Source organism: Mixophyes fleayi, chromosome 6 (assembly GCF_038048845.1).
Source record: "Mixophyes fleayi isolate aMixFle1 chromosome 6, aMixFle1.hap1, whole genome shotgun sequence".
NCBI classification, from domain to species: domain Eukaryota; kingdom Metazoa; phylum Chordata; class Amphibia; order Anura; family Limnodynastidae; genus Mixophyes; species Mixophyes fleayi.
The window spans coordinates 194,982,913-195,004,421 of record NC_134407.1 but is presented as its reverse complement, the minus strand read 5'-3'; the positions used below and the strand labels follow the sequence as shown (position 1 = coordinate 195,004,421).

The window sequence follows — 21,509 nt, the reverse complement described above, 5'->3', positions numbered from 1 at the left end:
ATATACAACACAAGGGCTAAAGGGACGTCTGTTGTTCTCACCTCTCTGCGGGTGAAGCGATGAGGACCAAGCGAGTCCATCTGTGTGAGAGATAGAGAAGTAACACAATTCACAGATACACAGGTATCAGGTCAATTATCATTACCTGTCTCTTCATTACCAGTAAGCAGGTTTACCATATGTACTATAAAAGAAAAAAAAAATTCACAGCCAGATAAATTTCAGCAAAAGAATGGAGGACACCCCAACAGCACTTGGAGTGCCAGAAACCGAACAAAAACCCTCCTCTCCACTAAACGTCCTCGGTCCTCTCTTAATCACCCAATTGTATCGCATTTGCTCTCTATCTGGGACCGGGCAAACACTAAGTTTAATCTCGCCCCGGCTCCTAGTCCAATTGTTCCTCTTTTTGATAACCCAGATTTTCTGCCAGGTCGTATAGTTTCGTCCTTTGAATTTTGGAAAAGGAACGATGTTAATCTTAATAATATCACTACAGACGCTTCTTTTCCCTCATTCGAAGACATAAAACCAAATTCAATATTCCGAACACTTTTTTTTTTTTCAAGACCTACAACTAAGAAACTTTCATTCCACCACTAAATTATCTTTAAGAATCAGGCCGTTGACCTCATTCGAGTCACTTTTCCTCCGGCGATCCTCTACCAATGGCCTTATATCTCGGCTATACGGAGAGCTGAGAGTCCCTGACTCAGACACCCAAGATTCCCATGAGCGAGCCTGGGAGGAAGATCTGGGAGGTCCCTTGGATGGGGAAGATTGGGATGAAATAAAGGCCAACACGGCCTCTAGTTCAATCTGTGTGAAGCTGAAAGAAAATGCCTATAAGCTTCTTTATCGATGGTATTTGGTCCCAACCAGATTACAAAAAATCTTTCCGGACACATCCAGCTCATGTTGGAGAGGATGCTCGTTGGAAGGGTCCTTCCTCCATATCTGGTGGCAGTGCCCCAAGCTTGCCTCATTCTGGTCGGAACTACGGAACTTAGCATCTCAGATTCTGCAGATTGACATCCCGGTCTCTCCCAGATTTTTCCTTCTCTTGGAATTCCATCCGCAACTAAACACCAAACAAAAATGTTCCGCCACATAGTTTCTGCAGCACTGTGTCAAATTGCCACTAACTGGAAACAACCCACCGCGCCTGCTATGCAGACAATTATTAATAGAGTTTGGCACTCATACAAAATGAAGTTTATGACATGCATATTGCGCAACACCTCTAAATCATTTAATAAAGTCTGGGAACCTTGGATGTCATTTTTTCCAATCCAAATTCCTTTTGCCCTATGACTCCTCTAAAACACTCCACTTGATATCCCCCCTCAACCCGCTACCATCCCCCCCCTACCTCCCCCCACTTATCCTCTATTTCTTGCTCTGCTTTCTTTCTCTTCTCTTCTATTGGCGGTCTGCCACCCCGCCTCCTTATCTATCTTGCCCACTTTTCTCTGACTGGCCTCCTTTCTGTTTCTTCCTTCTTCTATCCTTATAGCTAAAATTTGGTCAATCTCAATATTCTCATTAGGATACACAATGTTTGTATTAGTCCCTGAATAAGTATAACCCGATTGTAACAGATTTTGTCTTGGACTGATGCTCATTATTGATCTTCTCAAAAATAAAACTTTTAAAGAAAAAAAACAAAACCCTCCTCTCTTCTCCTCTTACTGCTGTAACAACTGGTATTAAGCTTTCAATGGTATTGAATACAATCAATCACTGTCCCTGCGCTGATATAGCCAGTGTGACCTAACCCTGCTTTCTCCCTCTGTCAAATGGCGATGGATTGCTGTGGAGGTATTTATGCTTTTCAAATCTCGCGAGATCCGAGCTCAGAAAAACGAATACGTCACGATGACGTTTTGCCTCGATTTCGAAACCGAATGGGCTGGAGAGTACCGAGCCTGCTCGGCTCGGCTCGGTACTCGGATACCCTAAATTCGGTAGGATTCGGATCTCGGGGAACCGAGCCCGACCATCTCTAGTAATAGGGAAGAAGAATGTTTTAAGGGAGTTCAGCGGTAAGGGGGCTTCAGGGCTAACGCTACCATTAGGCGATCCTAGGCGCTTGCACCACACGGACAGCCGGCCACTAACCTGAAGGAGATTCAGTCAGCAGCTTCTTACATGTAAATCTGCTGGCTGCTGTTCCTGTATGTCAGTTTTATGCTGGGGATGTGGTACTATGAGGAGTCGAGGTAAGAAGCAGCGGGGCACCGCTTCAGATTGGGGAACCGCCTATGGTGCCCCCAGGGATTGAATCGGCCCTGAGGTACTACATTAAATAAAGAGAAGGGAGGTTAGGATTCGTAGGGTAATAGGTGGGTGAGGGAGAGTAGAAGTAGGCACCGGGGAAACCATTAGGTTCATCTTGAGATGAGGTATTATATTTTTAAGGCATCTCAATGCCTATAACTGGCACAACAAAGATATAGAGGGGGACATAGTAGTAGGCTCCAAGCACCTGTTATAATTCCTATGATCACATTTTAGAAGTCCAGACCAACAGAAAGGGCCTCAGGTAACTTTGAAAAAAAAACAAAGATTTCTACTGCAAAAGCACAGATCCGTTAATATTAGCCTCGTTCTGCATTTGGCCACAAGATTGTACATATTTCACCAGCGGAATTTGGCCTTAACTTTTCTCATTCTTATCCTAAATTAGCACTAAGAACATGTCTCGGTGCTATTCTTTACATGAAACCCGAAATTACACCTATTGCAGCATGGTAAAGCAAAAACAGAACACAGAGATTTCTACTAAATGTTTAACTGAATTAGAGCAGTTACAGGTCAATTATAGCGAGAAATTTGTAGGGCAGAGAGTTTTGCACTCCAGCTTGGGGATTCTGGCTGAGGTGAATAGTGTCTGGCGCCTTCTAGTGGAGAAAGTGAGATCTTCCGTCCACATATTGGGCCTGATATATTAAGGAAAATCAGGCAAGAAAATGAGTAACTTTGAATCTTGGCAAAACCATGTTGAAATGCAAGGAGTGCAAATGAGTTTATCATTTTGCACATAAGAAATATACTGGCTGTTTTTTCAAGTAAGACACAGATATTTAATAGCTTTGTTTTTACACTACAATTTAAAGTTGATCAAGGAGATGTCCAACCCGAACTATTAATCTATCCCCACATTTTAAATTTACCTCCCCCTCCAATGCAACATGGTTTTGCCAAGGTGCAAAGTTACTCCATTTTTTTTGCTTTACTTTCCTTAATGAATCAGGCCCAATATCATTAGCCCTGTTTGCCAAATATCTAACTACATATCTAACATTTACTACATGGATTAATAAAGAATGCTGACCTGGGGCCTGATTCATTAAGGATCTTAAATTAAGAAGTTTCTTATTTAAGTCACCTGGACAAAACCATGTTACAATGCAAGGGGTGCAAATTAGTTTTCTGTTTTGCACATAAGTTAAATACTGACTGTTTTTTCATGTAGCACACAAATATCAACTTTAAATTTCAGTGTACAAATAAGCTATCAAGTATTTGTGTGTTACATGAAAAAACAGTCAGTATTTAACTTATGTGCAAAAGAGAAAACTAATTTGCACCCCTTGCATTGTAACATGGTTTTGTCCAGGAGACTTAAATAAGAAACTTCTTAATTTAAGATCCTTAATGAATCAGGCCCCTTATCTTTAAATAATTATAGCGAAGTATGCAAAAGGCTGGGTCATCTAACTGTATAACAAACTGTATAACACACACATCATATAATTCTTACAATACTTCACTGACCCTCCTAAGGTCCTGTCTGATTTCAACATTTAATACAACCAATTTATAAAGTTGTGGTGTGAGCTAAACAGTCTCTATTAACTTAAATGTCCCCCTTTGTCTATTCAAAATAATGACATGTTATATCATCGCAGTGCAGGTAGCATAAACCTCAACTCCTCTTGAGATATAACTATAAGAAATGTTGGGCATTTATAGGGGGTTCCCTCTTTAGCACTTGGCCTCAAAACCTTTCAATAGTCATAAAACACCTGGGGGTATATTTACTAAACGGCGGGTTTGTAAAAATGGAGATGTTGCCTATAGCAACCAATCAGATTCTAGCTGTCATTTTGTAGAATGCACTAAATAAATGATAACTAGAATCTGATTGGTTGCTATAGGCAACATCTCCACTTTTTCAAAACCAGATTAGTAAATGTACCCCCTTGAGTCTTACATACTTGCCGACACACTTCTAGTGGGACACCTTGTCCTGAGAGAGCACTTAATGGGAAATCACATTTATATTCAAACAAATGCCAATGTAATTAAAACAATAACATTTATACATGTGACGCATGGCACAGCCTAAATGTCCCTTTGCTCAAAACTTTTTAAAGGCATTAATGCGACTCCTACGAGCAGTATTTTATAAGTATTCGGGTGCACAAGCATTTGTAGCGGCGATTTCCAAAGGTTTGGGTCTTTGCACACACATGGCCGTCAACCAGGTGCGTTCGCCAAAAAATGATGTGTCAAAAATGCTTCCGCATTTTCTACAAGCTATAAGTTACTCTCATAGAGAGGAAGAAGTTACACAGTAAAAAAAAAAACATGGGTTAAGCAAGAGAGCGAGAGAGAAAGAGGAAGAATGAGAATGAACACTAGAAGGAGTACGAAATACAAATATTGTCCTTTTATTCTTCATTAAAAATAAATACCCAAGTCAGGGTGTTGTTTTGTTGTGACAAGCATATTATTTGGTTGTGTGGTATCTCCCATCCTACTGTACTTTGCAGGAGCGTTGCAATGACTGTGTACAGTGTGACTTATATGTCCTTGCTACATATTGGCCATAACAAGGCTGATCTGTAACTCTAAAGCACCAACTTACTACGAAGTAAGAGATCTGAGATGTAGTATAAAAAAATTATTATATAGGCCGAGAAGAAATACAAGCAAGAGAGGGTCAGGAAAACACGGTGTGAAAAAAATGCAATTTATTATAGCATACCTCTGAGTCTTTACTTCCAGGTGGCGAACCATCACTTGTTTTATCTGAGGTCTCCATAATACATCCACAGCTGTTATACAGACCCTGCACTGGGCAGAATCTTCCTTGCAACTCAGAAAGTTTGTGCAAAAACAGTCGACGAACTCCAACTATGCGTCACCTTCAGCTATTACTCATAATAGTAAACTATACCTTCTATCCTCACAGATCCATCACTCAACACCGCTCATGTATCCAAACACAACTAAAATTCTAAATAATTCTTAGTCGATATAAAGACTTAAAGTTCCCTAACATAACCTAACTGCTGGCACCCTTCTGATGAGAAGTTTTACAGTTTCTCAAAGGAAACCACAACTTTATCTGGTGTGAGGAAGTGATGCATGACATAGAGATGGAGAGACTGTCCCCAGATCTACTGCTTTAACCCCTGATGGCCAACCAATAGGAAAAGAGAAACCAATGTCAGCCTCTTATCACACGTCCTAGTATGTTTTGAAACATAAACACAATAATGGTTTGAAAATCAGTTTGAAAAGGAGAGATGGCTGAAGATCGATTTATCGTGATCGGTGTCAAGGAAAAGATTCATGGGGCAGACAGCACATTAATAATACATATTCAAACCAGAAGTTCTCAAGGAACCTGGAGGTCATAGAGAAATCTTGGGGGTAAATGTATCAAGCTGAGAATTTTCCGGTGGGTTTGAAAAACCAATCAGATTCTAGCTATCATTTATTTAGTACATTCTACAAAATGATAGCTAGAATCTGATTGGTTGCTACAGCCAACATCTCCACTTTTCAAACCTGCCGGAAAACTCTCAGCTTGATACATTTACCCCTTGGAGTGGTCTGTTGGTCACCAGTTTGGTGAAATTTCCATGCAAATTGAGTTTTGTGCCAGGACAGACTGTGTACAAAATTCCAACAATACGAATGCCGAGCACTACCCGAAATGTGAGAATCTCCCTGACATTGCGGGAGAGTAAACAAGTATGGGATTTTCATTGTTACCCTTGGCTTACTGCCCACTGCCTATTGACCGCTGTGAGAACTGCCCTGTCATTGCTCTATGAAACTTCTCATTTATCAGTGTTTTTAAGTTAATTATGCAATATTGCACAGTCATTGTTCCCTATTTCAGTGCCCTCTTCCAAAATAACCTTTTTTTGTTCTAAAATGAGTAGAATAATATTAAAAAATACTGAGCCAAAACAGAAAGAGTGTGCTAAAAATGCAGAACCAATTCATGGCTGTTAAGAGAAGTAATTGACTTAAATTTAACCAATGGTACATTAAGGGATGCAACTGGTACTTTGAACAGTCATAGCAGAAATCTATCTAGCCTTGATTAAATAAATCAGGATGAAAATGGTCATGCTGGAATGAGGCTGACAAGTTCCATGTGCAGCCTGGTCGCAGGACTTCCAATAGGAAGCGCACAAGCAGAGAACACACTGTGAAGGTCATTTTCCACTTATACAGGATGCGTACGCCTACTTTTTCGCATTTTGAGACGCCTCTGCAAACTAGATTTGCACCTAGGTTTGCCGGCAGAGAGGAAAATCTGACGATGTGCACTATGCAAAAGTCTAAATGTCACATCCAACCTTGTATCAATTTAGCATCACCCCTTTCATTAAATACAATTTTTCATTTTTTTCCCCTCCTGTTTTGTTCAGTATTTCTTTACATTGGGCAAAGTGCATGTTTTTACACTGAAATGCAGGGGCTAGCTGGGCTGGGGGCCATTTGCCCTCCTGGCCGGTGTCTTAGTGGGCTACTTTGGGCAGCACGGTGGCTTTTAGTGGTTAGCACTTCTGCCTCACAGCACTGGGGTCATGAATTTGATTCCCGAACACGTCCTTATCTGTGTGGAGTTTGTAAGTTCTACCCTTGTTTGCGTGGGTTTCCTCCGGGTGCTCCGGTTTCCTCCCACACTCCAAAAACATACTGGTAGGTTAATTGGCTGCTAACAAATTGACTCTAGTCTCTCTCTTTCTCTCTGTCTGTGTGTGTGTATATTAGAGAATTTAGACTGTAAGCCCCAATGGGGCAGGGACTGATGTGAATGAGTTCTCTGTATAGCGCTGCGGAATTAGTGGCGCTATATAAATAGTAGATGATGATGATGATGATGATGATTGGGCTACCGCCATCCTTTAAAATATTGCTAATAGGCTGCAGAGTTGAGTCCCGCCCCCCAGGGCTAAAATTTGCCATCCAGCCCCTGCTAAAATGGGACTATAGGGTACAAAATGTTCCCCATTATACATATTGGGTGAGCCCGAACTCCACCTGCTCTTAACCGGTGCAATCTTTATGTGTTATTGCTGAGTTGTGCAGCTCTCTGTAAAGCAAATAACATTTCTAATTATGTGCCCTCTCCAGTCCTTTATCTATTTATAATAAACTTGATCAACAGCATGGAGGGTCCGCACTTTGCAAGGAACACCCCTCCCCAACTATCTCCATCAACAAGTGCTAACTTTTGCACCTCTGCAAATTCCCGCAAATCCTTGCACAACCCCAAAGTAAATTTTACACTGTGTTTTATCAGTTTTGTCTGAGACCTCCTATGTGCGAGAAAACAGTGGCCTATTGCAAGGAGAAGAGAAGATTCTACCTCATGTCCTACTGGGCAGGCCAAAGAGACAGTATCTTCCCTTTTATAGAGTCTGGGAACGAGCTCCCAACGTTCTGTCATGACATCCTGTCAGCCATCTTGTGACGATTAGCTAGCCACAGATTATGCTTTTCCTTCCCATCCGATTCACTAGGACTCATAGACCAACACCAGAGCAGTGAGAGTGACACAAGGGGAAGTCCCTAAATCCCCCCCCCCCCTGGCCAAACTCCTTCCAACCCAGCAAGAAGAATAACTAAACAACCGACATATGTACATAAACAATGTACATCAATGTCTGTCCTCCCCTCTTGGGACACATTACAATGGCAACCTTAAAAAAAAAAATTGGTGAAGCATAAACTGGTAACAAATAAACCAAATTTGAATGACCATTAACTGACTCACTTAGAACACAAGATTTGGTGCAAAGTTAGGATCATCTTGTGGGTCATATGTATAAAGTGTGATAGGCTGTCCTACTGAAATTCCCCTAAAAAAAAACTACAGAGACATAAACCTACAAGGACAATTGATACATTTACCACTAAGAAGGCACCACAGAAGCTCACATTACACCAGTCACACTAAAACCATGGCAATAAAGAAAGCCAAGAGCAGCACCCCCTAAAGGTAAATCACCAACACCACACCGACTACTGTATTCTCTCTTCTTTATCTCCCCTCACAGATCAACCAGAAGAAGACTAAAGACACCACTGTGTACTTTTATTGGCTGTACTCTATAAGAAAAAAGTCTGTATATGAAGGATTTCCACACCTGCATTTCCCATGCCTTTCAACTCACTATCCTCCTCATTACCTCCCCCCTCTCTCTTCTCCAAGACTTCCCGCAGAGCTCCTCACCTATGTAAGTCCTAGCCTCATCCTACCAGACTCTCTCCCAACCATGAATCCTTCAAATGATCCCTCACAGCTCACCTCTTTTTATCCCCTAAACCCTCACGTCCACTCCCTCTGCCTAATCCGTTCACAACATACACTCTTGCTCCATTAGCCCCTCCCTCTAGAATGTACGCTCCCCTCCTCCTTATGTCCCATATCGTTCTCCCTCATAAGACCTTGTTTTGTAATGTCTAAAGTGGAATCCTCCGCTACCTTGTGCTTTTAAGGCTAGCTGCCTGTCTAATAATTAGGCAGGCTCATCGTATATTAAATCATTTCACATCGCGAGCTCCATGGGAGCAGTCCATGACAACCATGTGTTTTTTTTAAATTTTCATCCCATATGGATTTTGTCGGATCAAGAACAGAATAATATTCCAGGTCAGTATTATGTTCACTGCACTACAGAAAAACTATGGCCACCATCATTTTAAATAATATTAAATATACAAATGGGGACATATTAATAAATTATTTACATTACTAAGGCAGTACATGTCTTTATTTTCAATCACACGGGGGCACAAAACTTTATTTTAATCCTTAAGGAGGCATAGAACATTTTTTTTTTAATTAATAATTAGTTCTATATCGATTATACAAGGTAGGTACAGTTTTATTTTGGACCAGTGGTGCACAGTACATGCTGGCACTTGTAGTTCCACAAGTGCAGCCACTATAGTTCAACAATTTCACCTTGGTACACAGCAGTTGGGGTACCAGGAGGGGCCCTCACTTGGCATTGGGCTGGGCATTTCTCACTGCAGAGGCCTAATGTTGAGTAGGCTTAGCTGTTACAGAAGGGGAGTTTTTCTTTTTATTTTCTAAAATTGTTTATTTAATTATTTCAACAGGCTTTCTGGAAACCCGCCAGAAATCTCACTGGAGAAAAGCATGATACATTTAACGTTTTGTATATTTTACATAAAACAAAACGGACATGAGCATGATGATGAAGATGAAGATGATGATGATGATGTGGAGATTTGAAAACCAGCAGCTTTGGCCTTTAATAAATCTGGTGGTTTGAGAAAAAAAAAAATATGACCGAAAATCACTGAAAAACCATCTGTTCAGTAAACCGCACCATAGCAAACAAGTACAATGTACAAGTACATCTCGGTCATTTTTGAAATACAGCGATATTTCCAGGGGAAAAAGACTTACAGGATCAAACCTGGAAAATATATCCCTGAAAATAAGAGACGGTTTGCAGCTATAAAGTGGTTAAGGAGCTTATCGGACTGGAATATATTTGAGATAATGTTGTGATTGTGAGGGGAGATTTTTCCTACACACAGCAAACCGACTTCCTGTCAGTAATCACAATAAAGGATGCTGGAAACTCTTTTAGCAAACTATTGCTCGTGCTCTAGGGATATAATTAAAATAGATGCGGTGTTAGCGGAGACAATGGAGTCATTTTGTGAATACAAATAACAATAGCAACACTGTGTAAAGGTGACGCCTTCAAGCCTATTTTTCATACCTGTGCTTGATCATGCCATTTACATCATCAAGTGGGTGGATCAATGTGCTAACTGCATCTTGTATCATCACAGCGCACCCTCTCCACAGTGTGGGAAGATTGCCTGGTCTCCCAGAGGTCTGGGAGGTTGCCCTCCTAGTTCTCCTGGAATGTCCAAGTAATGCAATCAAGGATCTAATAGCAACTATAGGGGAAATCAATGCAAGATGTCAAGGCTCTAAAGCTTGTTGAAGCGGCAGGTAGAGTGGCACAGTGGTTAGCATAGCTGCTTTACCCTGCTGGGTTCAAAGAGTTACTCATAGGTCAACTGACACCTGATGAGATGGGCCAGGATTGTGGGCACCTTTAGAAGGGAATTAGATTAATATGATAATCTGATTGTAAAGTACTGCATAATAGGATGGTGCTTGGTATCTATAGGGCAATAATATTTTTTATTTTACAAAAGTACAGCATCATCACCTGAATGTAGCTACTAGATGCTTTCTCTAACCAGCTTCTTGTATTTTACATCTAGTGGTCATTTAATCCCATTTTTTTCATCATTGTCGATATTTCCAACCAATTCTGCCCCAGTGTCTCCAAACCAACAGAGACAGCAGATTTTCTGTGTATGAGGAGACAGCCTCAGCTTATACATATATTATAGAGATGATTAGTATGACACTCCTCATCTGCAAAAGACAATACCTCTGGCAACTGAAGTCCATCTCTGTCCACAGGCTGTCAAGCGGGAAGGAGAGCAGTGTACTACAGCCACCCAGAGCCACCACTAGTGGGCAGCACTACAGAAGACACCTAGACAGCACCAATACCAATAAGTATCTTGGGACTAAGGTGATGGATGGTCTGTGTAAGGAAAAATAATGGCATGTGGGGGCATGCTGTTGGCATATGTGGGCAGTGGGCACATTGATAACATTTGGGGGCATCTGATGGTCATTACTACTAGGCATATTGCTGTAGGGCATCTTACTGGGCATTACCCTACTTCACATATTACTAGGCATTACTGCAGCTTATGGATATTGCTGGGCACTGCTATTGCTGGGCATCTTACTATGCATTAATGCTTCTGTTCACCACTTTACTGAACATCTTACTGGACATTTCTGATACTGCAGGGCATATTACTTTTGTTGGGAGAAGTGGATAATATTAACTACCATGACAGCAGCTGCATGGTCAAGTTGGTTGGAGAATAGTCTTGGGGTGAATGCTAACGCTAACCTTGTACGTGTAGTGATTTGATACCTGTGATTCATGCCAATCGGATCCTGGCAACATCCTTGGCTCAAAAAACTTTGTAATAGCTCATGACTCTGTGTACCCGCCTTCCTTCTCATATGAGTCTTTACGAATTGTGATTATGGGCCTCTTGTAGAGTTGTCTTATGACTTCTGTATCTATATTTGTGCATATCTTAGACTCACGCCCCCTTATGTCTGGAAAAGAAAGAACTTGGATGGGCAAGTATATGCGGAGTGGAGGAAGGGCGTGTACATGTAACTGTGGCATGTCCTCTGGAGATGTGACCTAATAACGCTTGGTATGAATAGGATACATTGACTTTTGCATGTACTACGATATCATGGGGCATAAGCATAAGCATTTGTACGCCTGATGCAGAAATCTGATGTGTTTTCAGTTGGATGTGTCTTGAGATATGTTCGACACAACATAGACATGGAAATACTCTTATTTTTGCAACAGAATTCTTACACGTATGTTTGGGGCGCAAAATGCGTTAAACTCTAAATGAGGCTGTATGTCTACATTTTGCATTTCTGGCTCTCAAACTGCTGCAGCCAGGTACTCTCCAAGACCTAGACTTCATGGGTATAGATGGCGTCAACCAGGACACAATCCAGCTGCCTAATCAGCTGAGACCTCTCTCAGCATAGTGTCATAAAGAGAACATCAAAGAGACATGTCATGATATCCCACATTCACCCTCCCTGCCCATTACCAACATGGTGGAGCAGCTGCCGTCACTATCTGCCCGGTCAAGATTCAATCTAGGAATCAGAAGTGGCTACATAGTGCTGCTGCTAGCCATCATCATTGCATATTGTTGCACTTGCCCTCCAGCACGGCATCCAAAACAAATACACCTCCCTACAGGCATACCTGTCTATGTGCCCATACACAATATGCCCTTACTGTACTCAGTCTACGCTCCTCTGCCCCCATTCCGCCTTTCCAGGTGTAAGGAGAAGCCAGTCAGCGGTACACAACAATGTATACACAGACGTATGGATATGCAGTATGCATTTTTGGTGCGTATGTGCAGTACAGAAATATGTATCTTTCAAAAAACAAAAACTAGACGTACCTTCAACTGTAAATTACTCACTCTGAGTTTAATATTGTGACCATTTTCTTTCCTTTATATATGATAACTGTGCTACATATGGATGGTTCTTTATGATCTTTCTCCTTATTGCATATGTTCTATTCCAGGTGATTGTCATTTAAGCTGCAAGTCTTTCAATCTAGGACTGCTGATCATGGGACTGAACGTCATTCACAATTTTTGTTGAATCCTGTTTATCCCCCTCAGATAACTATGCCCAGTTCCACCTCATTTCAAATAAAGTAAAGAAAAAAACGCACCTTCAACACACATCAAGAAACCGGTGTCTGCTTTTATCCAATCACAGAATTTCCTTTACGCACTTCAGCCAGCAGATGTGATGATCTTGTACTTATTGTCACCAATCACATAAAAATGTTCCATCTTCTAGGATTCTTGCAGAACATTTGTCCAAATGATTATACCTAAAACACATGATGATATTATATAGAGCAAGCAAAGAATGTTTTCTAAGTTAATATACATCTGAAAAGAGTGTGGAAAGTGGATGCCGGCTAAAAATGCCGTTAGCCCAGTGTTCCCTGCCCAAGATAGCCCATTATGGGACCAGCCAGCCCCTGACTTCAACTTCCCCTTGTTACATATGTTCCCCCACCACCCCTCTTCTCATGTGTTCCCCAAGCACCCCGCACACAAGCATACACAGGTTCCTACTTGCTATGGTGTGTGGTGCAGGAGCGCTCCTGCGGGTCCATGTGGGAAGTACCTCTGTGGAGAGCACTGGAGACTTCCAATGATGATGCCAGCTTTAGTCTGCACAGACAGCGCACATCATGAAGCAGCAGATTGAGCTGTGTAATGCAACCTACAGTCTGACCAATCTTCTACCATACACCACCCACCACACAGGAGAGTGGGAGCTGCTGGCAGCGGAGGATTGGGAGAGCAGCGTGAAGTGGGGCATACCTGCTGAATGTCCCTGCAGTCAGGACAATGTACAATTTTCGACCAATTTGGTTTAAAACACCCGAACTGCCTGACAAAATCCCCTGGTGTGGGTAGTTTTGAAGTCCCCTTTCTTATCTGTCATATCTTGTTAATACCATTTCTTCAATAAAACTGATGATAAAAATTGAAATAAACCTGTTTCCATGTATGTCATTTAAATGAAACCTAATGCACCTATTGAAATAAGGATGTTGTCAACTTTAGATTATTCATACAAACGTACATGTTAGAGACTCATAAAGAATATTTAACTGCAATCAACTAAAGAAAACAGGTCCTTAACATAACAGAAAGGGTTGTGCAATTTAAATCAATATGGATTCTGTCTTCTTGTAACATTAAATAAGAAACATCTTAAAGTTTTAAAACAGGACATCTCTTCCATAAAAAAGTACCTGTATTGAGCTGCATCTGTGACGCTCGATATAGGCAAATTGCAAACATACAGGAAAACCACAAATTGGGAAAATGAGAGTGATACAATAGAAAAAAATAGGGTTACTTCCTTATATAAAACAAAAAAAGAAGTTTGAAAGATGTGCGAGCTATCCAAGGACGATACAGACTCTGGCACCCTGTAGATTATTTTTGAAAATTCTAGTTGCCAAAGTTATTTACACTACAATTTTTATCATGGCAGATTTACTGAACCTGGTTATAATGTAACTTTTTTTTATCCCCTTCAATAAACATTAACTAAAAGTAATAAGAATTCCATACAATACAAAATGTATGTTGCTCATTTCTTTGCCCACTCCCCCAGTCTGCTCAATAAAGTCTCCGTTCTGATCCAAAGGACATCTTTTGCCAATGCAGCACTTATGCCACCCAAAAATCAGGACGGTTCCGTGAATAACTGGACTGTTGTGGGTCGTATACCCCCTCCCCCCCCCCCCCTCCCACACACACACACTTTTTCAAAACTCTCCCCAGCTTCTGCTACACCCCATCCTCTGCTCTCCCTTTAGCAGCATCAGTGGTAGAAAGGTGAACTGAATGACAGTTTTGCAAATGGAGCCCATATAATTAACAAGTATCAATCTTTCTTTCCATAATAGCCTATTAGTTTAAACATGGGTGCTATAATTCCATAGGTCGCTGGTGCTAACCCTCAGACCAAAGACTGCCAGCCTTCCCTACTTACAGAGCCACCCCAGCTACCCTGGACCACCGTACTCTGCTTTGTGATAGTATGTGCTGTTATGCCCTATGTCAGTTTCTGTAGGGTTGGTTTCCACAATGGGAATGGGAGACAGAGAAGAAGAGTTAGGGCCAGCAATCTGTCACAATCTGTAGTCATGTGACCCTTAACTAGAAAACGGTACAGTGCTTGTCTATGGTTAGCAGTGTGCTCTGTCCCTCATAGATGAAAGTGAAAGTGTTCCTATCACTATATCTAAGTTCCGGCACAAGATGGGGCCTGAGAGTAGATAAAGGATTCCATTTATCTGATGCTAGCATACTATTCTTTAATATATCAGAAACTGCCACTGTAGTCCCAATAATGCATATGCCAACAGCCAGTGGTGGAAGTGGGGCCAGTCCTCCACTTCTCCTACAGCCTTCATTGTAAAACTATTCTAATCACTTACATTCCCATTACATTTTTCATAACGCCACCTTTAAATTTCCACATTGACCACTACCAACAATTGTAGTTCCTGAAGCAATAAGAAGATGAGATACAAACAGTGATCTGGTGAACTAAATCTGTGTTTGAAGTTGAAGCAAATTAGCCTTGTAGTCGTGCTAAGAGCAATATTCTAGATTTGTATGAACATCAGCCAGTGAAGGCAGATAAGGTCATGGGGGTATATTTACTAAATGGCGGGTTTGAAAAAGTGGAGATGTTGCCTATAGCAACCAATCAGATTCTAGCTGTCATTTTGTAGAATGCACTAAATAAATGAAAGCTAGAATCTGATTGGTTGCTATAGGCAACATCCCCACTTTTTCAAACCCGCAGTTTATTAAATATAGCCCATGATGTTTGAGGGAGTCCTACGTCCTTCTACTTTTTTCCAGTAAAAATCAAGATGTTGTCTTCTACAAAGGAAGAATGTCCTCAGTCGAAAAAGGTTTCTTCTTCCATAAAACACTGGGCAGAATGTACCCTTTGGAAAGAGAACTGTCCTAATTGTGGGATACATTTTCTAAGGTTAATGCCATGATTTCCAGGGGTACCAGGTAAACTAGTGTCTACTCACCTTCTTCCTAATAAGAAAACAGTAAAATAGATCTGAGAAAGTATGGTATCAGTGGAGGATTTCTCTTTACGGAGGGGCTGCGGGAGATGGATCTCTCTTTGGTATTATGCCCTGTACAGTCACCTAACCACAACTATTTTAATATTCGGACATTATAGATATATATGCTTAAATTGAAATGATAAAGACTTGTTGTTGTGACTAAGAACACTTCACAAAAAAAATAAAATTATTAAAATGTTTTCTTTATTGTTATATTGCATGTTTAACCACCAATATATTTCTGATTTAGACTATACTTAAATATTGTAGGTTTGATTTTATGACACTGTTACTACCCCTGGGTGGGATTAGCTTTAGTTTAATGTTGTTAAGGTTTTCCTTTTTTAATAATGTAAAAAATTTCAATAAAGAGATTAAAAAAAAAGCAATAAAAAAAAAAGAAAACAGTGCGGGGAGTTCAGAGCCATTCTAGATCTGAGAGAATTAAAAATCCTAATGCGATATCGGGCCGAACGGTGGTTTATCATGTGATTGGCCTGATAACCGGGTGTAAAACCTGTAGTGTGTACAAAGCCTTAAAGCACTCTCTACCAGAGCATTTTTACCTTGTGGGCACGTCCAGCCTAAAGTACATCATGTGAGATATCTACGGCGGCAGTATGGCCCTTATTGTACACTTTTGTTAATCATTATAAGGTTAATTCTTTTTCGGCACTCAAGTCAATTTTGGTCAGAAGGTTTTGGTGGCTGCTTGTTGAATATAGTGTGTTTTATTGCTTTGTGTCCATGTATATTTTATCAAAATGGACTGCTTTGGTAGGTCCCATAGGAAGGGGCGCCGAGAGGGCAGGTCCTGGCATGCCTGTGTAGTGGGATGAGCCACCAACCTGGTGTGGCCATTCCCCCTTCGGGTGCTGTGGAAGGGGCTCCAAGAAGCTGCTGTTCCAGGACCCAAAAATCCTCTTGGCTGCCCTGCTTGTAGGTGACCAGTACCATGTGTAATTACAGGAAAACTCACATGTACCACAGCATGGCAGTGGACAAGAATTTATCAACCCTGTTTCTTTCTAGCTCAGGCCTATTCCAAAGAAAATTTCATTGAGTTTACAGTTTAATTTTCCATTATCTAAGTACGTCTTATGTAATTCTAATCATTTGTATAATTTCACACATCTCCAAGCTCTGTCCTATAGAAGACAAGATTTATGTTCTCTCCACTGTATAATGAATAAAAAAATATCTTACCTGGTGTTTAGAGAGGAACTGGTCTTTCCAGCAGTTTATCGCTTAATGTGGACTTTGGCCTTCAGCATTGATAAACTCATCCAGGGCCATATTTACTAAGCTGTGCTGAGTATGACGCAACGACCACAATGCATGACAGCTAAGGGATTGGAACAATTGTACTGAGAGATATAATATCTATTTGTGTTGTGGATTAACTGCAAAATGACTGTGTCTGCTTTATTCAAGGCCAGACTAAGTGAAAGAGTTACTGCTCCCTGTCAGGGAAATAACCAATAGGAACTGCTTGTTGCAACATATTGTTCAGACAGACACTGATCTATATGGAAGCAAACTGAGAAATTTGTCAGGGAGTGGCAAAATTACATAATGCGTAAAACAGAAGCCTTGCGTTATGTAATAGTATATTATATGGCCGTAGGAGTGTGGGAAATACATACATGCTTTCCAATCACGTGACTGTGCAAATGTGTAACTAAATGAAACAAAAAGATAAAATATTCCCTGATTTTTATGTCTTGTTATAAGTGGCAACAACAGGGTCTAAATCAGGCCTGTCCAACCTGCGGCCCTCCAGATGTTGTGAAACTACAAGTCCCAGCATGCACTTCCAGCTATCAACTGGTTGTCTACCAGCAAAGCATGCTGGGGCTTGTAGTTTCACAACATCTGGAGGGCCGAAGGTTGGACAGGCCTTGTCTAAAGTGATTATAACATCTTCAATGGTCCTGCTATGTTCAACTTAAAACAGATGTGACTTCAGAACAGCAAAGTAGAACCTGACATCTTAAATACAATATAGAGAGCATCTTAACGACCAACATACACTACAAAGACCATTGTAGTGGACTCTATACAATACAAAGAGCATTCTAACGACCTCTATATAATACATAGAGCACTTTAGTGACCTCTATACAATACATAGAGCATTCTAATGACCTCAATACATTGCGTAGAGCACTTTAGTAACCTCTATACAATACATGGAGCATTCTAACGACATCTATACAATACATAGAGCATTCTAATGACCTCTATACAATACGTAGAGCACTTTAGTGACCTCTACACAATACATAGAGCATGATAATGACCTCTATAGAACAGAGAGTGATCTATAGTGTACAAGTTACAATGCAGAGAGCATTTTAGGGCACCTATAAAAAAAAAAAAACACTTTACAATGCTGCACAGAACACAAGGGTATCCTACCCTATTACTGAAAATAAATAAAAGTTTCAGCTGCAAAAGACATGCAAATACACAGACAACATGACACACTTAATAAACAAATGAAACTATATAGATACAATCCAATAAAATAAATTGTCCTCCTAATTGTCTTCTTGTATATGTGTGAGTGTTGAAATAAAGGTCAACACTTACAGTACAAGGATTAATTTTGAAATGGATACAATGGGTATATAAATGGCATCCATAAAATTATTCATGTGTTCAAGAAAATAATACTTACAATAATGTGGCAATCCTAGTTATTTGGTCAGGAATCAGAAAGGGTTCAAAGTTTTCACAACCAGTATTGTGACAATATACTGTATATATAGTGGATATCACTATTACTATTGTGTAATATACAGTATGTTCAGGAAGCCACTCTCACTACTGTGCAATATATGTGTTAGAGGATCATCATTACTATTGTCTAATATACAGTATGTTCAGGGAGTCATCTCACTACTGTGCAATATATGTGTTAGGGGATCACCATTACTATTGTGTAATACTCTGATCAGCCACAATATTAAAAACCACCTGCATAATATTGTGTAGATCCCCGTCACACCCCCAAAACAGCTCTGACCCATTGATGTATGGACCTATGAAGGTGACCTGTGGTATCTGGCACCAAGACGTTAGCAGCAGATCCATTAAGTCCTGTAAGGTGGGGCCTCCATGGCTCGGACTTGTTTTTCCAGCATATACCATAGATGCTCAATCGGATTGAGATCTGGGGAATTTAGATGCCAACCTTGAACTCTTTATCATGTTCCTCAAACCATTCCTGAACAATTTTTGAGGTGTGGCAGAGAGCATTGTCCTGCTGAAAGAGGCCACTGACATCAAGGAATGCCATGATGAGGTGTACTTGGTCTGCAGCAATGGTTAGGTAGGTGGTAGGTGTCAAGGTAACATCCACATGAATGCCAGGACCCAAGGTTTCCCAGCAGAACACTGCCCAGAGCATCACACTGGCTCCACTGGCTTTACGTTTTCCCATAGTGCAAGGGTGGCCAACCAGTCGGAGCCTAAGAGCCAAATTATATCTATAGATACGGCAAATAGCCAATTTGACCTTTTATATATATGTGCATATACATATACACAGTATAAACATGCGCATACATACCACACACACATACATTGAAAATATAACATAATTTACAATATCTTGCTACGTGAAAAAGAAGATATCTAACATTGCCAAAATGTTCATAATAATAATAATATAATAATAATAATCAACTCAGCTCTTACCTTGCTGCCGTGTCCAGTGAAGGAGGGTTTAAAGGGTACTTACAGTCTCTCCACAGTAGCTCACGCTACTTCTGTATCCACAATCGCTGTGAAGGGAACTGTTGAAGTGGGGTAAAGTCATAAATAGCCAACATGCCCCTCAGACCTCTTCACATGCCATCAGATACTCCGACATGCACCTTACATACACATTGGTCTCTCCATATGTCATCAGACCTCTTCACATGCCATCAAATCTACCCACATGCCCCAGAAATGCCTGTCAGATATCCCCACATGCCCATCAGACCTCTCCAGCTACCATCAGACCTCCCCACATGCCCCTTACATAACCATCAGCCTTCCCACATGCCACCAGACCTCACCACGTACCCCTTAAATGCCATCAGACCTTCCCACATGTCTATTACATTTAAACTCAAAGAGCTGCAAGAGGCTCAAGAGCCGTTGGTTGGCCACCTCTACCATAGTGCATCCTGGTGTCACCTCTACCCCAGGTAAATGACGCACATGCATCCAGCCGTCCACATGATGCAAAAGAAAACTTGATTCATCAGACCAGGCCATCTTCTTCCATTGCTTTATGGTCCAGTTCTCGCACTCACGTGCCCATTGTAGGGGCTTTCAGTGTTGAAGAGGGGTCAGCATGGGCACTCTGAATGGTCAATGGCTACGCAGCCCCATATGCAGCAAGCTGCTATGCACTGTGTGTTCTGACACCTTTCTATCATAGCCAGAACAACGTTTATAGCAACTTGTGCTACAGTATCTCTTCTGTGGGATAGGACCAGACAGGCTAGCCTCTGCTCCCCACGTGCCTCAATGAGCCTTTGGCGCCCATGACCCTGTCACAGGTTGCCCTTCCTTGGCCCTCTTTTGGTAGGTACTAACCACTGCATACCGTGAACACCCCACAAGACCTGCTGTTTTGGAGATGCTCTGACCCAGTCGTGTAGCCATCACAATTTGGACCTTGTCACAGTCACTCAGATCCTTACGCTTGTCCATTCTTCCTGCTTCCAACACATCAACTTCAATAACTAACTGGTCACTTGCTGCCTAATATATCCCACCTCATTGACAGATGCCATTGTAACAAGATAATCAATGTTATTCACTTCACTTGTCAGTGGTTTTAATGTTGTGGCACATCGATGTATGTATACTACACTATACACTATCAATGTGCACCACATGAAGCTCCTTGAGTACCTTCACCTGCAACTTGGCAGGAACCATGATTTACATTCTCCACATGATACAGCCAGCATTAATAGTCAGCTCATGCTTCCGTTGGGTGGGCCTGTCCATCCTTTTAGCGTAGCAACCAATACTTTGTATTATTGCTCCTGTAATGGGAAGGCTTTCAACTTGAGCCAGTGTAAATAATCTAATGTGTTTCTGTCCCTTTGTACTTTGGGAGCAGCCTCCTAAGGCAATCGGGACAGCCCATCAGCGTTAGCAAGGAGCAATAAATTCAATATCATAGCAATAACCATCCCGGTTACTTTACCTGCCGTCATCGCAGGGGATGAGCCTAACTCAGGAATCGCTACAAGCATTTCACAGCGCAGCAGGTGAGGAAGTGTTTGGAGGGGAAAAGAAGTATCTAAAGGGGCAGCCTTGTGCTTTACAGCAAAACTGTAATCCTGTGTAAAAACTGTAAAAAAAAACAACTTTTTTTTTTTAAACCACATTTTTATTATGGTTATAGTATTATGAATTGGTTATTTCTTAACAATGTTTTTTTCTTTTTGCATGTATTCTGATAGGACTTGATATTGCATATATGCATATAGATATCCTGCAGTCTGTTCTGCAAAGCATACTTATACCCAGATTCAAATGGCAATGCATCTTGAGATCCACTTTGATATGAACACAGGCTTGTGTACGTGTAAGTTCCTTGCTCGTTTTAAAAACGCAACTTGCATTCACATTGCATTCAAAGATGAATCAGGACCTGTATGTGGCATAATGGGCTTGAGGTCTATTCCTACCCCTCTTAAGTATTAATATTGTTTACAGTTGGCTCTTGGTTATCATCATCATAAGCTATTTATATAGTGCCACTAATTGTGCAGCGCTGTACAGAGAACAGACATCAGTCCCTGCTCCATTAGAGCTTACAGTCTAAATTCATTAATATATATATTGCCGGACAGAAACACAGACAATTAACCCACTAGTATGTTTTTGAAGTGTGGGAGG

General features: G+C 41.0%; 1 protein-coding gene across 5 annotated transcripts in view; it reads right to left on the bottom strand.

Moving 5' to 3' along the window:
- UNC13D (unc-13 homolog D) overlaps positions 1-16,981 on the bottom strand; it is a 57,158-nt gene extending 40,177 nt beyond the window's left edge. The window contains exons 1-3 of one of the 5 annotated variants that reach the window (XM_075177813.1): positions 16,800-16,981; positions 12,636-12,800; positions 42-80 (exon numbers count right to left, since the gene is read on the bottom strand). In XM_075177813.1, the coding sequence (XP_075033914.1) occupies positions 42-80 (39 nt within the window). In that variant the 5' untranslated portion in view covers positions 12,636-12,800; positions 16,800-16,981. Of the gene's footprint in view, positions 1-41; positions 81-4,996; positions 5,389-12,635; positions 12,801-13,050; positions 13,069-13,739; positions 13,821-16,799 lie in introns of those variants that run through there. The other 4 variants (XM_075177814.1, XM_075177815.1, XM_075177816.1 and 1 more) reach the window with 4 other exon arrangements.
- Positions 16,982-21,509: the final 4,528 nt, after the last annotated feature.